This window comes from Pelobates fuscus, chromosome 13 (assembly GCF_036172605.1).
Source record: "Pelobates fuscus isolate aPelFus1 chromosome 13, aPelFus1.pri, whole genome shotgun sequence".
Classification (NCBI taxonomy): domain Eukaryota; kingdom Metazoa; phylum Chordata; class Amphibia; order Anura; family Pelobatidae; genus Pelobates; species Pelobates fuscus.
In genome coordinates this window covers 2649438-2668385 of record NC_086329.1, presented here as the reverse complement: position 1 = coordinate 2668385, position 18948 = coordinate 2649438, and the positions used below count along the sequence as shown (strand labels likewise).

The 18948-nt window shown below is 48.8% G+C and overlaps 1 protein-coding gene across 1 annotated transcript in view; it reads left to right on the top strand.

Annotated features, from left to right (window-relative positions):
• SPINT1 (serine peptidase inhibitor, Kunitz type 1) overlaps window positions 1-18948 on the top strand; it is a 42209-nt gene that overhangs the window by 8266 nt on the left and 14995 nt on the right. Inside the window, exons 2-4 of the mRNA XM_063439021.1 lie at window positions 13522-13676; window positions 14309-14453; window positions 14727-14897. Of these exons, the coding sequence (XP_063295091.1) occupies window positions 13522-13676; window positions 14309-14453; window positions 14727-14897 (471 nt within the window). The remainder of the gene's footprint in view (window positions 1-13521; window positions 13677-14308; window positions 14454-14726; window positions 14898-18948) is intronic.

Here is an 18948-nt window from a genome sequence, read left to right as displayed (position 1 = left end):
GGGGTCTTACAGTCGAGTCAGTCCTTCCTCTCCAGGAGGTGACGGAAGCTCCGAGTGGTCGTTCGCCGCTTGCGATGTACGTGCTTCCGCCACTGTGGTAGATGCAGTGGGGGAAAGTCCCTGTTGGCTCTTGGCGTGTGAGGCTTAGATGCTTGGTGGGTGGTTGTGCCAGATGGGGGCATACACACTCCATCACCTGCCTGCCTCCGTCCTCTCCTCTGTTTCCCAGTTGCTGCTGCGGCCGTTCGTTCCTACAGCTGCTCCCAGAACCAGGCAAAAATTTCGTCTAGGTGCCTCAGCATTTGATCTAGTGCGGCGCACCTGTCTGCTTCTGCTGACTGTGGTCGAGGCTCGCATGGGGAAGGAGTGTCCGCCATTTTGAGACCGAGTGTTGGAGCTCGGTACCCTGCAGTATTAGCTGCCTGTGTTCAGCCAGGTGAGTGGGGCTTATCATTGGGAACCGGAATAACCCCGCCGGTCCGGGATGGGGGGGGAGGATGCGGTTCACCGGGGTCCCAGCTTCAGCTTAAGAGCCAGGAGAGCGGCCGTCTCCCTGTGGCTCAGCTTCGTATAGGCCGAAAGCCTCGAGGTGGGTCGGTTTGGCGTCATTTGAGTCTGGGAAAGTTACCGCTGGGTACAGCGACCTCTCCCGAGTCCTCTTTCCCCGAGATGATTACGCCATTTGTATGGAGAGCGTGCGGCCAGCATTTAGAATCCTGGTGAGAAGGCGATTGTAGAGTTTCCTTCGTTATTGTGTCCATTCGTTGAAGCAATAGCATTAGGATGTTTGGAATAGTTACGTTAAGGGAGGGGCTAAAATGGGCGCACACCACTGATGAGCACCAGCCGTGGAGGGGGGTCTGCCAGTAGGCGTATGTGCATTTTGGGTTAATTACTAGGTTAAACACCCTGCTTGGATAATGCGTGCTCTGTTCTGGGTAGAAACACCCGGTTGTCCTTTTTACTCTGGTCCCGGCTCCTATACAAGCTTTCCCAGCAGCGATCACATTCCTTCTATTTGTTCTGTGCTCCGGTAATGTGTGTTTTTCATCCCCCCCCCAGATATTTTCCAGTCCTATCTAATGAAACGCACTATGTTCGCAGGCGCCACGCGGTGCCAGTACGTTATTAATGTTCGCGTCACACATGGTAAAAGGTTCCCTTTTCATTAAATCCGCTCTCTAAAACATGAATACCGTCCGTGCGTAGTCACTGAATGTGGCTGAAAGGCGTGTTTTGTTAATGACTGTTGGGGTTACAAACAGTATTTGGAATGTCTAACAAGTGAATACGATCCTTTCCAGGTAACATGAGTCATTGTAGCAGGTGACGCACTGAATTGCACACACCTGTCTACCTGTCGGCAGCTTACTTTATTACACTGTGTGCTGGGGGAGAGTCTGTCAGTGCAAAGCTAGTCTCTAGCCACGGTTTGTCTGTGTTCAGACCGACAGCCTATAGCATCCATCCAGGAACAGCCTGTACCGGATCCCTCCACAATGCCGCTTTATTGAATGGGGTAAATCTATGGGGGTTTTCCTTTACAGCATCCCATAGTAATACATCGAATAATGAAATCTCAAATTACTGGTAATTAGGAGACTCTGTGAGAAATAACTACAAATAGTGGATCCCAGGTAGGTGGCCAGCAAGTTGGGGGTCTGCTAATAATTCCTCAAACAAACCAGCCGCTACTGCCCCTCCAGCAAATCTGTGAACTGAATCCAGCTACTTACCTCCCAATATTTCAGATTAACAAAGGGGACCCTTCATTTTAGGGAGGAAGAGGATTCAAGCAGACCGGCGCTGTGAATACAAACCATTCCAAACCCGATCAACTGAATCTGTAATAATGGCACCCATGGCATCTCCACTATCAAAACCTAATTGAGATGAAGTTACGGGGCCTGAAGTGTTCTTTTTAATGCCATGTTTTATTTTAAATAACAATAAATATCTTTATTTCTTTAAGCATGCTATTACCGCTAGAAGTGAAGCTTTTATAAAATTGTCTGGTGTTGTATATTGTTATTATCGGATTGCGAGTGGCGTTATGTCATGTCACCAGGCGCGGTGGTTGTAGTAGGTTTGTGGCTCAGCAGAGCGCGTTCTCTGTGTTTACTGTTAGTAAAAGGAGCTCTGAGTGCAATACGTGGGCCCCGCTTGGCACGTCCATTACAAAGCAAACGGAACACCATAACCACATAGCACATTGAATGTATTATTCCATTGGGTGCTGGTGTGAGGAGCCAGAATATGGAATGTATGATGGAGTGTTAATGCCCGGTTTAATAGGTGATGGTAAATATAAAGCTTTCTGATATGGTTGGATCTGGAGAAAACCAGTTGGAGCACGATCCTTATGTCCCAGTAAGATTATTAATTATTAAACGAAGTGGTTACGTGACATGTATTGCTTTAATGCCATAAAAGGTTTTTGTATCAAAGAAAATGTTGGCTTTTAGTTTTCCCCCTTAGTTAAACATTTTAGATTTAACTTTTATGTTTAGTTTTGTTATTAATTTGTGTTTTTGTATATGATAGTATTTCTCTTTCTGTCCAAGTTTCATGATGGAATGGGTAAAGCCTGCTGTAGTGGTTATAGTACCAGTAGCCCCCTGGTGCTGTCACCTTGTTAGTGGGTCCCACTATGGAGACATAATGAATGGTGGTCGAAGGCCCAGCGTCTGTAGAGCGTTGGCCAGATCCCCACAATGCGTTGACTAAGAGCGCCCCCAGCCAAGCAGTGAGGGCGGTGTATGGAATGCTCGCTATAGGCTCTCTGACACTGCCCAAGGTGGAGTCGCATTACTCTGGTAGCAATATTGAATGCCTTCACGTGCACAGCATTTTATCACTGAAACTCTGCACGTACAGGGGTCTTGCACCATAACCACTTCAAAACACTGAATCTGTAGCCCGTTAATTGTGGGGTCTATTTATTTCCGTTTTCATGCAGTAATAGAGATTCTATTTTCATTGTTCTCGTTATTTACATTACACTAGCGATGCACTCGGCAAACACGGCAATGGAAGTAAATATTGTAACCTGCTGCTATCTGTACAGACACTTCTGGCCGCTTCATGGATCCATATAATGCCTAACACCGCACTTTGATCACTAGCCTTTAATGATTCCTGTCCGCCTCACCTGTATTTGCTTTTCAACCTAATCTGTCACTTTGCCAAAGAAACACGACACTCGTTAAAAAATGTAATTCTGAGCTATACCCACAAAGCATTGTGACTCCTCATCGCACTATTTATTAACAGACCTACTGCTGGAAATGGTGTAAATCACAGTAAAAAACCTGAAAGTGAAACCGTACTTAACAGAAGACAATTATAAACCGGACATGCAACTTCACCTCCTATAACACACACTGCAGCTCCTCACACCTCCTGTAACACACACTGCAGCTCCTCACACCTCCTGTAACACACACTGCAGCTCCTCACACCTCCTGTAACACACACTGCAGCTCCTCACACCTCCTGTAACACACACTGCAGCTCCTCACACCTCCTGTAACACACACTGCAGCTCCTCACACCTCCTGTAACACACACTGCAGCTCCTCACACCTCCTGTAACACACACTGCAGCTCCTCACACCTCCTGTAACACACACTGCAGCTCCTCACACCTCCTGTAACACACACTGCAGCTCCTCACACCTCCTGTAACACACACTGCAGCTCCTCACACCTCCTGTAACACACACTGCAGCTCCTCACACCTCCTGTAACACACACTGCAGCTCCTCACACCTCCTGTAACACACACTGCAGCTCCTCACACCTCCTGTAACACACACTGCAGCTCCTCACACCTCCTGTAACACACACTGCAGCTCCTCACACCTCCTGTAACACACACTGCAGCTCCTCACACCTCCTGTAACACACTGCAGCTCCTCACACCTCCTGTAACACACACTGCAGCTCCCCACACCTCCTGTAACACACACTGCAGCTCCCACACCTCCTGTAACACACACTGCAGCTCCCACACCTCCTGTAACACACACTGCAGCTCCCACACCTCCTGTAACACACACTGCAGCTCCCACACCTCCTGTAACACACACTGCAGCTCCCACACCTCCTGTAACACACACTGCAGCCCCCCCACACCTCCTGTAACACACACTGCAGCCCCCCCACACCTCCTGTAACACACACTGCAGCCCCCCCACACCTCCTGTAACACACACTGCAGCCCCCCCACACCTCCTGTAACACACACTGCAGCTCCTCACACCTCCTGTAACACACACTGCAGCTCCTCACACCTCCTGTAACACACACTGCAGCTCCTCACACCTCCTGTAACACACACTGCAGCTCCTCACACCTCCTGTAACACACACTGCAGCTCCTCACACCTCCTGTAACACACACTGCAGCTCCTCACACCTCCTGTAACACACACTGCAGCTCCTCACACCTCCTGTAACACACACTGCAGCTCCCACACCTCCTGTAACACACACTGCAGCTCCCACACCTCCTGTAACACACACTGCAGCTCCCACACCTCCTGTAACACACACTGCAGCTCCCACACCTCCTGTAACACACACTGCAGCTCCCACACCTCCTGTAACACACACTGCAGCCCCCCCACACCTCCTGTAACACACACTGCAGCCCCCCCACACCTCCTGTAACACACACTGCAGCCCCTCACACCTCCTGTAACACACACTGCAGCTCCTCACACCTCCTGTAACACACACTGCAGCTCCTCACACCTCCTGTAACACACACTGCAGCTCCTCACACCTCCTGTAACACACACTGCAGCTCCTCACACCTCCTGTAACACACACTGCAGCTCCTCACACCTCCTGTAACACACACTGCAGCTCCTCACACCTCCTGTAACACACACTGCAGCTCCTCACACCTCCTGTAACACACACTGCAGCTCCTCACACCTCCTGTAACACACACTGCAGCTCCTCACACCTCCTGTAACACACACTGCAGCTCCTCACACCTCCTGTAACACACACTGCAGCTCCTCACACCTCCTGTAACACACACTGCAGCTCCTCACACCTCCTGTAACACACACTGCAGCTCCTCACACCTCCTGTAACACACACTGCAGCTCCTCACACCTCCTGTAACACACACTGCAGCTCCTCACACCTCCTGTAACACACACTGCAGCTCCTCACACCTCCTGTAACACACACTGCAGCTCCTCACACCTCCTGTAACACACACTGCAGCTCCTCACACCTCCTGTAACACACACTGCAGCTCCTCACACCTCCTGTAACACACACTGCAGCTCCTCACACCTCCTGTAACACACACTGCAGCTCCTCACACCTCCTGTAACACACACTGCAGCTCCTCACACCTCCTGTAACACACACTGCAGCTCCTCACACCTCCTGTAACACACACTGCAGCTCCTCACACCTCCTGTAACACACACTGCAGCTCCTCACACCTCCTGTAACACACTGCAGCTCCTCACACCTCCTGTAACACACACTGCAGCTCCCCACACCTCCTGTAACACACACTGCAGCTCCCACACCTCCTGTAACACACACTGCAGCTCCCACACCTCCTGTAACACACACTGCAGCTCCCACACCTCCTGTAACACACACTGCAGCTCCCACACCTCCTGTAACACACACTGCAGCTCCCACACCTCCTGTAACACACACTGCAGCCCCCCCACACCTCCTGTAACACACACTGCAGCCCCCCCACACCTCCTGTAACACACACTGCAGCCCCCCCACACCTCCTGTAACACACACTGCAGCCCCTCACACCTCCTGTAACACACACTGCAGCTCCTCACACCTCCTGTAACACACACTGCAGCTCCTCACACCTCCTGTAACACACACTGCAGCTCCTCACACCTCCTGTAACACACACTGCAGCTCCTCACACCTCCTGTAACACACACTGCAGCTCCTCACACCTCCTGTAACACACACTGCAGCTCCTCACACCTCCTGTAACACACACTGCAGCTCCTCACACCTCCTGTAACACACACTGCAGCTCCCACACCTCCTGTAACACACACTGCAGCTCCCACACCTCCTGTAACACACACTGCAGCTCCCACACCTCCTGTAACACACACTGCAGCTCCCACACCTCCTGTAACACACACTGCAGCCCCCCCACACCTCCTGTAACACACACTGCAGCCCCCCCACACCTCCTGTAACACACACTGCAGCCCCCCCACACCTCCTGTAACACACACTGCAGCCCCTCACACCTCCTGTAACACACACTGCAGCTCCTCACACCTCCTGTAACACACACTGCAGCTCCTCACACCTCCTGTAACACACACTGCAGCTCCTCACACCTCCTGTAACACACACTGCAGCTCCTCACACCTCCTGTAACACACACTGCAGCTCCTCACACCTCCTGTAACACACACTGCAGCTCCTCACACCTCCTGTAACACACACTGCAGCTCCCCACACCTCCTGTAACACACACTGCAGCTCCCACACCTCCTGTAACACACACTGCAGCTCCCACACCTCCTGTAACACACACTGCAGCTCCCACACCTCCTGTAACACACACTGCAGCTCCCACACCTCCTGTAACACACACTGCAGCCCCCCCACACCTCCTGTAACACACACTGCAGCCCCCCCACACCTCCTGTAACACACACTGCAGCCCCCCCACACCTCCTGTAACACACACTGCAGCCCCCCCACACCTCCTGTAACACACACTGCAGCCCCCCCACACCTCCTGTAACACACACTGCAGCCCCCCCACACCTCCTGTAACACACACTGCAGCCCCCCACACCTCCTGTAACACACACTGCAGCCCCCCCACACCTCCTGTAACACACACTGCAGCCCCCCCACACCTCCTGTAACACACACTGCAGCCCCCCCACACCTCCTGTAACACACACTAGCTGTGAGACATATTCAAAAATGCGATCTGATTACGATTTTAGTAAAATAGGATGGTCTGCAAACTCTAAAACCGAGAATATCGAGACCAGGGGTTCCCAATTAATTTTTCCTGTGGAACCCTTTGACATAGTACACCAACATTGTTAAACCTCCCCCCAAAAATGGTGTGCGGTAGTACAAACTTTTTTTAATGAGTGGCTTTTTTACATTATCATTTTAAAATATTTTGCTCCTAAATTATATTTAGACTCTTCTGATACCCCTGAAGCTTTTGCTTAAAAAAGTCCACGTCTTTATCTTTGTACTCTGCGTGTTTTTTCTCCAAATGACGGCGTAATCTAGCAGGTGCTAACGAACGGTTTGGCAATATTTTATTGCAAAGTACGCATCGTGCTTCAGGACAATCTTCATTTCTGGCACTTGTGAATCCAAATGACAAGTCGCTATCATCATATTTTCTTTTCTTTGTTTGAGATGAAGATTGGCCGCATTGTGTGCTTGTTTTTTTTCTTTTTTTGTGACTTGTCTCTGCTATTTGAGGAACCGTAGATTAAACCATTTCGGACATGTTTTCTGGATTCCTTGTTGTATCGTCTCTCAGTTTCTATAAGTGTGTCGAACCGTTAGAAATGGTCATTTTTCTCGATAGTTCCTTGTTTTAACCAGATGTCCAAATTCATCGTTGTTGGTTGGTAAAAACAAAACAAAGAAAAAACACTTTACTAACCTGAAAAAAATCCAGATCTCCCTACCTGACTGCAGTGGATGCTGTTTATTACAAAGCTCTTAAAACATAATGTAAGCAGGATTTGGAGTCCGTCTTGGAGCAGAAAGAACACTGTACTACAGATTTCACTACCTCACTGCAAAGGATACTGATCAACAGTGGTTATGGTGCTTCGACTGTCACAAACAAAACTATCTGTTTTAACAGAGAGTCCGAAACGTTTCTATGGTTCTATAACATCGAATTAATTTATATTTATTAAACCTATATAAATAGACTACCCACTGCCTGTGAAAAATAATGTACACATAACATAAAAAATAAAATGGGAAATGTCAGAGGCTGGCTGTGTGGTGCATGGTAAATAATGACTCCAAAAATAACATATCAATGGCTAAACGCTTCTTTGGGACCACTTATTCAATACATTATTTATCGCACACTCTGCACGTCACTGAGTCTATCTAATGCCTGTTCTTTGCCAACCATGTGGCAATGGACGTTCATCTCTCCTGCCAACCACAACAGAGAGTCACTTCCGTCGGATGGCGGCGGCCATTTTTCCTGTAGACTAAAGTTGACTTGGTTCAGTTGGCGTGATTCACGTTAGATGGCTGTTGGAATGGAGACGTGAATACAGCAGCAACAGAGGGCGGGCTGGCGGCAGGCTGGTATGCAGAGCTGTGCAATCTTGCAGGCCGCATGATCTCTGCTGTTTTCGACCTTCTGGGAACAGCAGGGAGTGGCGGCCATCTTGGATGTGGCGATTCACGGCGGAGCCCCAGTTTTGTTCTCGTGGAACACCAATTGGGAAACGCTGATCGACTAAAGAGGGAATAAGAAAAATGGAGATGGGAGAACAGTTCTAATACTGGAAAGGATCACCAAACCTTGTGTCGGTAAATCACTATAAAATTATAGTGGAAGTATCCAGGAGCTTGGTAAACCTCATCGGTACACATAGGAAATACAAGATGGTAAAAGTCTACTTTATTACTTTTACCATTCCATCCATCACTTTTTTTTTTTTTTTTTTTTTTTTTTTTTATGGCTGCCTGATGTAAATCATTTATAGAAGGAACACCTGATTGTTTGAATACTTAAAATAAAAATCAACGTTATGCCTCAAACCTTTACATAACCTTAACGTGAACAAAATGGTAAATAATAAAATACACTTTAACCCAATTGATATTCAGGATGAGCCGAAATTCTCCCTGTTCCCCCTCACCCTGGGGTCCAGTGGGGCTGCTGGGAGTTGTGCGGCTGTTTTTCGATCAGAGGTGGTGAGGGAGCGCCGTTTGCTGATGCTGCGGGAGCCTGGATATGACGTCCTTTTATGGCATCAATAGAGCTGGGAGATCACTGCTCCCTCACCGCCTCGGATTGAAACACAGCCGCACGACTCCCAGCAGGGACAGATCCATGCCAGCTCTCCAGGTAGGGAGGCTGGGTGGAAAATGTTTAATTTATAATAATTCTAATTTGTGTGTGAGTGTGTGTCAAATCAGTGAGAGTCTGTTTGTCATTGTGTGTGTGTCTATCCATGTGTTTGTCTGTCAGTGTATCTACCAGTGTGTCAGTCAGTGAATGTGTGTTTGTCATTGTGTGTCTGTCAGAGTGAGTGCTTAAAGGGATGCTGTATTCCTGGATCTACCTCTGCCTCCCTGGGTGCTGGTAAATAAAGGGTTAAAAATCCTTTATTTACTTGCCTTATCCCAGCGCTGGGTCGAAGCTCCGCCCCTCCTCCGTCTAATGCTGTGCGATCATTAGACCTCCCCATAGGAAAGCATTGATTCAGTACTTTCCTATGGGGGAGAATCTGACACTGGAGATCCTCATGCAGAGCGCGAGGACGTCCAGCGTCTGATAACGGACCAAAAGTCCATTACAATTCTGGAAGCGCCCCCAGTGGCTTTCTGGTAGACGGCTACTGAGGGCAGACTTAGTGCTGCAAAGTTTAACATTGCAGCATTAGGTGCAAAAGGGACACAGCACCCAGACCACTTCAGCTCATTGAAGTGGTCTGGGTGCTGTGTCCCCTTAACCCTGCAAGTGTAATTATCTGTCCGTTTCTCTACCAGAGGGACTTCTGGGCGGTTAGGAGACCAAAAGTCACTCAACTGATGCTGGACGTCCTCACGCTGTGTATGAGGACATCCTGCGTCCGCTAAATCCCCGTAGGGAAGAATTGATACAATGTCCAATATGAATAAAATTAGAGAACAAAACTATTTTAAAATCATTTGGGGAAAAGTCGTTTTCGGACAAAGGCATCCTGAATTTTCAGTTTCTGCCCAGAATTTTGATTTCACTGCATCCCTAATTGATCTACATAAAAACGATCTAAAAGGAAAAAAAGGTGTAAAGGAAAAAGTCCTGTTTGAAAATCCAAGAGAATATCCAGAAAGTCCACAATATTACGGCACAAGTGTCACTCCCGCTGCTTGTGAACACAAATGGCAACTCATATACTTTCTAAGAGACGTACAGTAACTTCACACAAAATGAAGAAAGTCCGTACAAGGAACTGATTGCTAAACATTATCAAAGATGCGTTTGAAATAAAGATATAAAGTATCCCCTCTAAAAACATAAGGTTTTTTTTATGTTTCTTTAACCGTGTGATCGATGTCCCTATGTAAAAAGCGTTTATGGCTGATGCAGGTGCTATAAAGTGCTTGTGGTCGTGACATTTATTAAGTCTTCTTTAACGAGCTTTTCACACGTTCTTTATATAAAGCATTAAGGTGAAGCCACCGCACCCCCCCACTTCACAGAGTTTTATTTACTCACCCCCCAAAACTATCGTGTTGTGAGGGTCATAAAGTAATGTAGAAATTTTAAATTGCTCTATCCATCTATCTCTGCCCTGAAACTGAGCCCTCCATTTTACCTCTTTTAGTCGCTGTTGTAAGCTCTGCTATCTGGACGTGGCGGTCGATATAGAGAGAGGTGGAGATATAGAAACACAAATGCACAAAAATAAATCCTGCGCTCAAACTCCCACTACTCTTGGGCGGCCACAACAACCACTGTACCCATAAGCCCCAATACATACAGTAAAAAACAAAGGAAAAAAGTTACCTGCGCTCTTCCCAAATCCCTATGTATATTTAAACAAATGGAGGTTATTTTGTTTCTTCAATGGCCATGGGAGAGTTTAGCCCACCTGCCATGTCAAGGCAGACCTCTCTGGTGGGTCCTACACTGACCATTCACCTTGCTTCTTTGAGCTTCTGGCAAATATATCTCTGAGACAGAATGGGGTATTTTTTATATACACCCCTATATACTTATCCCTTAATAGGGAACACATGGGATGGGCGGCAGCATTGTAACATAGCTGTGTGATTCCAAAAAACAGGTCCTGCGCTCAAACTCCCACTACTGTCTATAGTACACACCAGCCTTGACGTGGCAGGTGGGCTTACATCTAATGGCTATTGGAGGTACTAAATGACCTCCATTTACTTAAATATACAGAGGGATTGGGGCTAGAGTGTAGGTAACACAGAAAGCATTTTCACATTGTCCTCCAATGCAGTGTGTGCCAGGCTGTGCCAGGACTGTGGTGTTTGCTAGATAAACATTTTAAATGGAAACTGAACATCTCGTGAGAAAAGGTTGACACACGTTACATTTTAATGTTTAGTGTTGTATTCAATTGTGTAATTTCCAGCGAAGCAAGGTCCTCAAAAAATGTCGGATGCAGCCTGGAGTTGGTATTTCTTCCTCAGACAAGTCTTTGCTTGTTTGTGTCATTTAAAAAAAAAAAAAAAATTATAGTTTTTACCAATGACTCACTAGACGGGCTCCAATCGTTAGAGTATTTCCGAGCAGGGATTTCTTGCCTGGTTTCCTTTTGGACATGCGATACAATCAGTGGTGTAATTAGGATTTGGGCTGCCCTAATTTAAATTTTCCCCACTCCTTCCTGTCACGGCCGCGCCCACTGACTGACGCGCCCACTGACTGACGCGCCCACTGACTGACGCGCCCACTGACGGACGCGCCCACTCTCACACATTATTATTTTTATTTTTTGTTTTAAATCCACCCAGCCTCCATGAAGAGCTCAGGTTAGTATTCTCCCCCGCTGCCACACGGGGGCTCAAAAGTGTCCAGCTGGCTGGCTCTTGAGCCCCCAAGGATGCGAGGCAAGCAAGGAATTTGCCTGGGCGTTTTATGGGCGGCTTTTTTTTTTTTTTTTGATGCCCCTGCAAAGTGCCGCCCAAGGCAGATGCCTCGTTTGTCCCTGGATAAAATAACCCCAAACTGTGCCTCACATGGGCTATCGCTGAGGCCAGTGAGGGGTCAGACTTGCCATCCGAGGTTGGTGTATCTTCCAGCAGAGGGCCGAGTTTGTCACTCTTGTTCCATATTGGTGGAACCCGGCTGGTAAGATGTTGGGTCTCCTCCATCCCACCATGACACAAGTTGGTAGAATTTCTTGTAAGATTCAGCTGGACACCGTATTCCATATCGCCAACATAATCTATGGCTGAGCATTGCGTCTATTCAAGAGGGACTGCTTTTTGGAATTATCCCACAGGAAAATGAACTTTCAGCTAATAGAACAAGGAGAGTCGAAGACCAACCTCCGGTGTCCATCTTCAAGGGAAACTGACGCTTTTCTGGACTTCTCTACCGTCGAGATTCACCTGTACATGTATTAATAATTATTTTTATTTATTTGCATGGAAGAGTTTAGACAATCCAGTTCAGGGAAGATCAAATCAGGACACACATTGCAAATGAAGAGAAGAAACCGAAACATTGTATCACTTCTCCTCCTCTCTAAGCTGACTGCCAGGTGTAAAGGGCGGAGCTTATAACAATGATTGACAGGGAGCTAAGATGGAGGTGGCTCTCTCTATACTGACTGCCAGGTGTAAAGGGCGGAGCTTATAACAATGATTGACAGGGAGCTAAGATGGAGGCGGCGCTCTCTATACTGACTGCCAGGTGTAAAGGGCGGAGCTTATAACAATGACTGACAGGGAGCTAAGATGGAGGTGTCTCTCTCTATACTGACTGCCAGGTGTAATGGGTGGAGCTTATAACAATAATTGACAGAGAGCTAAGATGGAGGTGGCTCTCTCTATACTGACTGCCAGGTGTAATGGGCGGAGCTTATAACAATGATTGACAGGGAGCTAAGATGGAGGTGGCTCTCTCTATACTGACTGCCAGGTGTAAAGGGCGGAGCTTATAACAATGATTGACAGGGAGCTAAGATGGAGGTGGCTCTCTCTATACTGACTGCCAGGTGTAATGGGCGGAGCTTATAACAATGATTGACAGGGAGCTAAGATGGAGGTGGCTCTCTCTATACTGACTGCCAGGTGTAAAGGGCGGAGCTTATAACAATGATTGATAGGGAGCTAAGATGGACGTGGCTCTCTATACTGACTGCCAGGTGTAAAGGGCGGAGCTTATAACAATGATTGACAGGGAGCTAAGATGGAGGCGGCTCTCTCTATACTGACTGCCAGGTGTAAAGGGCGGAGCTTATAACAATGATTGACAGGGAGCTAAGATGGAGGTGGCTCTCTCTATACTGACTGCCAGGTGTAAAGGGTGGAGCTTATAACCATGATTGACAGGGAGCTAAGATGGCATCCAGCTGCAGGATAAAGAGGTGTTTCTATGTTTTAATTGTATTTTTCACACTTAATAAATGTATTAGAGGGATAAAGCTAATATTTAAAATCCTGGGAAGTGTCCGTTCCCCTTTAATGTTTTTGTGGTGATGGATAAATTTAATGTTTTTTTGATTAGGAAGACATGGAGCACATGAACTGTACATTGTACCATTTACATTTTTATTCATGAATTGTTTAGGTGACGATGACCCTCCGCTAGCCAGGGTGAGCCGTGATGTGAAGACACAACCTTTACAAACTGTGACTCTGAGTGGCATTGAGAGTTGGGACAAGGAGGGAATCGCGGACTACAAATGGATTCTGCTGGATGGGGACCCTGCTGTAGTTATGGAGGTGTGTTGTTCAGCCTTTGTAGTGTTAGCATGTGGTTCATGTTTAGTTCCAAATTTTAACTATTTCAGCTCGTTAAATACATGGATTAAAGGGACACTCCAGACCCCTAAACCACTTCAACTTGCTGTATTGTGGGAAGAGTATGTCCCTTTTTTTCATTTTGCAAAACTTGCAGATTTTAATAGAAATTTCCACTTTATCACTTTTTATTTTTTATATAAATGAACCTTGTTGCACCCCCCTGGCTGTCAATCAGACAGTTGGTCCTGTTACTTCCTGGTTTGTTTAGCTCAGTGGATATGCACTTAAGGGGCAGCAATTGCCCAGAGCACCTGCCTTTCAAAGACTTCTCATTGAGTTACATTGATTGGACAGCCACAGAAAGTCTGGGTGGGGTTAGAAGGGGAGGGCTTGTAAAGGCTGCAGACAAGAGATCTGCAGGTTCAGATATATCCACAAAGAATATATGTGTAATTTAATGCATGCATGTTTTCATTTTATTTGGTTTGTATTTAGGCAGTGGAGTTTCTCTTTTTAAAGTGTTTTTTTTTTTCATTTTTTTTTTCCTCAATACACATGCAAAGCTATTTGATAAACTGCCGGCATGAAAAACTTAATTTTTAATTCCACAGCGAATAGATGATGAGCCGTATTTACTGATCGTGTCAAACCTAGAAAGAGGTCAATATATTATTGAACTGATCGTCACTGACACGTCTTCACAGACCGGCTCGGCCACCACCACCATTACCGTCCTGTCGAAGGAGGAAACCGAAGGTACGTGAACACAACATGGATTTCCTTAACCTTGTGTCTGCCTTTTATCTTTCTGTATTTTATAGAATTGTGTTTTTTTTTTTTTTTTGTTTGTTTTAAACTTTTTATTTCATTTATAAACATTGAATAGAACTAAGACTGAAAATGAATATGGTAGAGGCATAGAAACACAAACCGGTAACTCTGTGATTTTATCTGCCGAGCGTTCCATTTAAAATCACAGAAAAGACGATTCCTAGATCTGCTCCATCACCTCCTCCTTGTATCTTTCAGAATACTGTCTCGCTCCCATGAAGGTTGGGAGGTGCAGGGCCAAATTTATGCGTTGGTATTATGACCCGGAGACCAACGACTGTAAAGAGTTCACTTATGGTGGCTGCAAGCCGAACAAGAACAACTACGTCCGGAAGGAGGACTGTTTACAAAGCTGCCGAGATGTACCAGGTAAGGGACTTAACAGCCTGGAGATTTCACCTAGCCCTCACATTTTTAGGGATTCTTGATTTGCATTAAGAAATTCTAGATTTAAAATATCCCTCTGTGATTATTTAAGAAAGGCACCTATGTTCATTATTTCTTGGGATCACTCAGTGGGAGCTCGTCCATGAGTTAACTGTCCCCCCCCCCATCCCCACTTACTTGACAGGTGTATAGTCGCCATTTGGGCAGTCGGAATCCAGGACAAACCACCCCCATAACCTAACCCAATAACACACGGACACTAAGTATTATGGGGAAATTTGTCCACAGCTTTATTAACCAATAATTATAATAATAATAATAATAATAATAATAAATTAACATATTAAACATGGGTCATTGCCCCCCATACTCCGCCCCCTGGCATCCTGTTCCTTCGGCTACCATACAAAAGGCAATGACCCCCATATAATAACACCTATACATATTTATAACATATTTATAACATACACCAACATTCCAAAGTGCCAACCAACCATTAACCACGGCAGGGGTATACCCGGATACCCCTGCCCCACCAGGTTCTGAGTCACCTCCAGGACTCGAAACCTCTCAACCACCGATGACCACAATCTGTTATTCCACCTCACGTTCATCCAGGGGAGCCTATTTTCTCTCCTTCGGCTCCCCGTCCCGCCACAAGCTCAGACCTTGACCCCTTAAGCTGTCTGAGCTCCGCCACCCCGAAGAAACAGAGCCATCCGGATACCATCCTGCCAACCCAAGTTGAGCAGGTCCAAACCAACCTCCGAGAGGTGAACACCATCCGAGCGGTAGTATCCTGGCAGCCCTTCCTCCAGCTCAAGGTGCCTTACTACCACACCCCCAACCTTCCGCACAAAGCTTGCCATCAAGCTATTCACCTTCTTCCTGCACCTATCCATAGCTAACGGATCCCGAGCGTGCCGCCACCGGTGCCTCGGGACAATCTCCGACCACACCAACATGACCCCCGGAAGCAGGCCCCTCAACTTATTAATGTCCTGCTTCATCCACTTCACCAGCCGTCGCTGCGGCGTAAGGCCCAGGTCATTACCCCCAATATGCAGGACCAGTAAGTCTGGCGCGTATCCCGCCGCCAGCATCCCAAACAGTTTACCACAAACATCCCCCCAGCAGAAACCCCGATACCCAAACCAGCGAACTGCCAACTGGCCCCTCGGAAAACCCAGCTGCTGGCCTTGCGCTCGAGCTGCGGCCCTCCTCTCGGCCCAGAAGACAAACGAATGGCCCACGATCCATGCCTCACGCCCTGGGGGGAAAAAACAAATGATGAGGGAAGTCCGACAGAGACCCCCACCCCAGCCCAAATAACACAGAGAACCGTTACAGTACAGCCAGTTACAAGTCGCTCATCCCCAACATATATACAGTTTTTTTTTTTTTTTTTTTTTTTTGCATAAAACGGTCCCCAAACTCATTATTCCAACAGACCCAATCGGACATAGGAACGGAATCTTACTGATTCCCACCTCCCGATCCGTTTCACCACCTCGTCCCCCAATCCCAACCGAGCCGCCTCCGTGGCAGCCCCAATACGGAACGAGTGCGTTCCAAATCGTTCAGCATGAAACCCTAACTTGCCCAAGCCCAACCGAAAAACTTTCGTGAACTGAAACCGAGAGAGGGAGGATCCGTCGGCATGCACCAACAAGGAACCCCCCATCACTGGCCTCCGTGCCAGGTATTCTGCCGTAGCAGCCAACGGGCACAAAGCCGAGCCCGGCAAGGCCCCCAGTGCCACGTCCCGGCCCATGCCGCGGACATCCGTTTTGGAGCTGCCAAGGTGCACCACCACCTTCCCATTCAAGACACGAACCCCCGAAAATTGCAAGCCCCCTTGCACCATCTTATTAGCGCTCACCAATTCCCCAATTCGGAACGCCCCAAAAAACGCCAAAATAAACGCCACCTTGAACAGAGAAGCCTCGAACCCATCGAAACAGATTTTGGGCAACAAACCCACCAAATCCCCCAGTAGTCGAACCGACACCGGGCGCCTGGTATCCGGCGACCTGCGTCCCTTGCGATAGCCCTTCAGGGCCTGCCTGATAATGAAGGTCTTAGTAAAGTCCTCCTTCCCATGCCATCTGAACCAAAACGCCATCGCCGCCATGGACCTGTCCACCACGGCGGGCGACGCCCTCTTTGCCCTCAACTGACAAGTGTACCACAGGAAAGCATCCCGCAGGGCCTCCCCGCTGTCCATGGCCAGCCCGTCCAGCGACCGCTCCCACAGGCCCCAAACCTTACTGTACGAGGCCCAAGTGGCCGGTGCCAGAGAAGCCTTCACAAGTCCTCCAAGCAGGATGTTCCCAGCTGCCAAATCTCGTCCGGGCAAGCCTGCCCGTCCTTCGAAGCCCCCGGCGCCACCAGCCAGAATCGGGACCACTGAAAACGAGAGAGCGTCAGCCACCTCATTCAAATAGCCGGGAACATGCCGCGCGCGAAAAACAACATTCCGAGACATACACAGCAACACCAAGCGCCTAAGCAGCCTAACCACCGGCCTCGAGGCCGCAGACTGACGATTCACCGCGTGAACCACCGCCATGTTATCCGAGAAAAAGACCACTTTCCGATTACGCAGCCTGTCGCCCCATAGTGCCATCGCAACCACTAACGGGAATAACTCAAGGAAAGCCAAGTTGCGCATAAGAGGGCTCGAACCCCAAGAGTCCGGCCACCTCTCCGCACACCAACAGCCCCCAAAGTATGCCCCAAAACCCACACTGCCCGAAGCATCCGTGAAAAGCTCAAGCTCGGCCGATGACTGGCCCTCCTGCCTGAACAACACTGTCCCATTAAAATCCCGCAAGAAGGCATCCCAAATGCCCAAATCCTCCTTCATGGCCGCCGACACCCTGATGAAGTGGTGCGGAGACCGAACCCCCGCAGTAGCAGCCGACAGGCTGCGACTGAAAACCCGACCCATCGGGATTACCCGACACGCAAAATTGAGCAGCCCAATCAAAGACTGGAGCTGCCGCAGAGTAACCTTGCGCGCCCCCGCTACAGCGGCCACCGCCCCTCGAAGCCTGTCCAGCTTATCCCCAGGCAGCCTGCATTCACCCAACCCAGAGTCAATCTCCAGGCCCAGGAAACTCAGACACGTGGTCGGGCCTTCAGTTTTATCCGCCGCCAGCGGAACCCCGAAGTGGCCCGCCACCCACTCAACCGTTCGCAGTAGGCGCAGGCATTCCAAGGAATCAGCCGGCCCCACGCACAGAAAATCATCTAAATAATGTACAATAAAACGATTCCCTGCTTCCACCCGTACCACCCATTCGAGAAAAGTGCTAAATTTCTCAAAATAGGAGCACGAGATGGAACAACCCATGGGCAGGCACAAGTCCACGAAGTAGTCCCCTTCGAAGAAACACCCCAGCAGGTGATGACAGTCCCGGTGGACCGGCAGCAGTCGAAACGCGGCCTCAATATCCACCTTCGCCATCAGAGCCCCACGCCCGGCCCGCCGGACCAAATCGACCGCCCGGTCGAAAGACGCATAAGACACCGAGCACAAGTCCTTATGAATACCGTCATTCACCGACTCACCCTTCGGGTACGAGAGATGATGAATGAGCCTAAATTTACCCGGCTCCTTTTTGGGAACCACCCCGAGTGGGGAAATCCGCAGGCCTCCCAGTGGAGGCACTGTGAACGGGCCCGCCATGCGGCCGAGCCCGACTTCCTTGCCCAGCTTCTCCCTAACCACGTCCGGGAAGTCAGCCACAGACTTCAGGTTGCGCAGCCTTCCCGATCCCCCCTCCCGCTCCTGAAACGGAATGAAAACCCCTTCTCAAAACCCGCCCGGAGAACAGCGGCATCCGCCCTGTTAACGTAGCGGCTTAGCCACGGCTCCATCGCGCTTAGCCTCACTGGGGTTAAGCCCAGGGGAAGCGGATGCTCCCCCTCCACCGGCCGCGGCCGCAGCACCGGCGCCACCGGACTTCCCTTTCTTGAAGCAGCGGTTGAGCCCATGAGCGCCTCCGCAGCCGGAGCACTCGTGCTT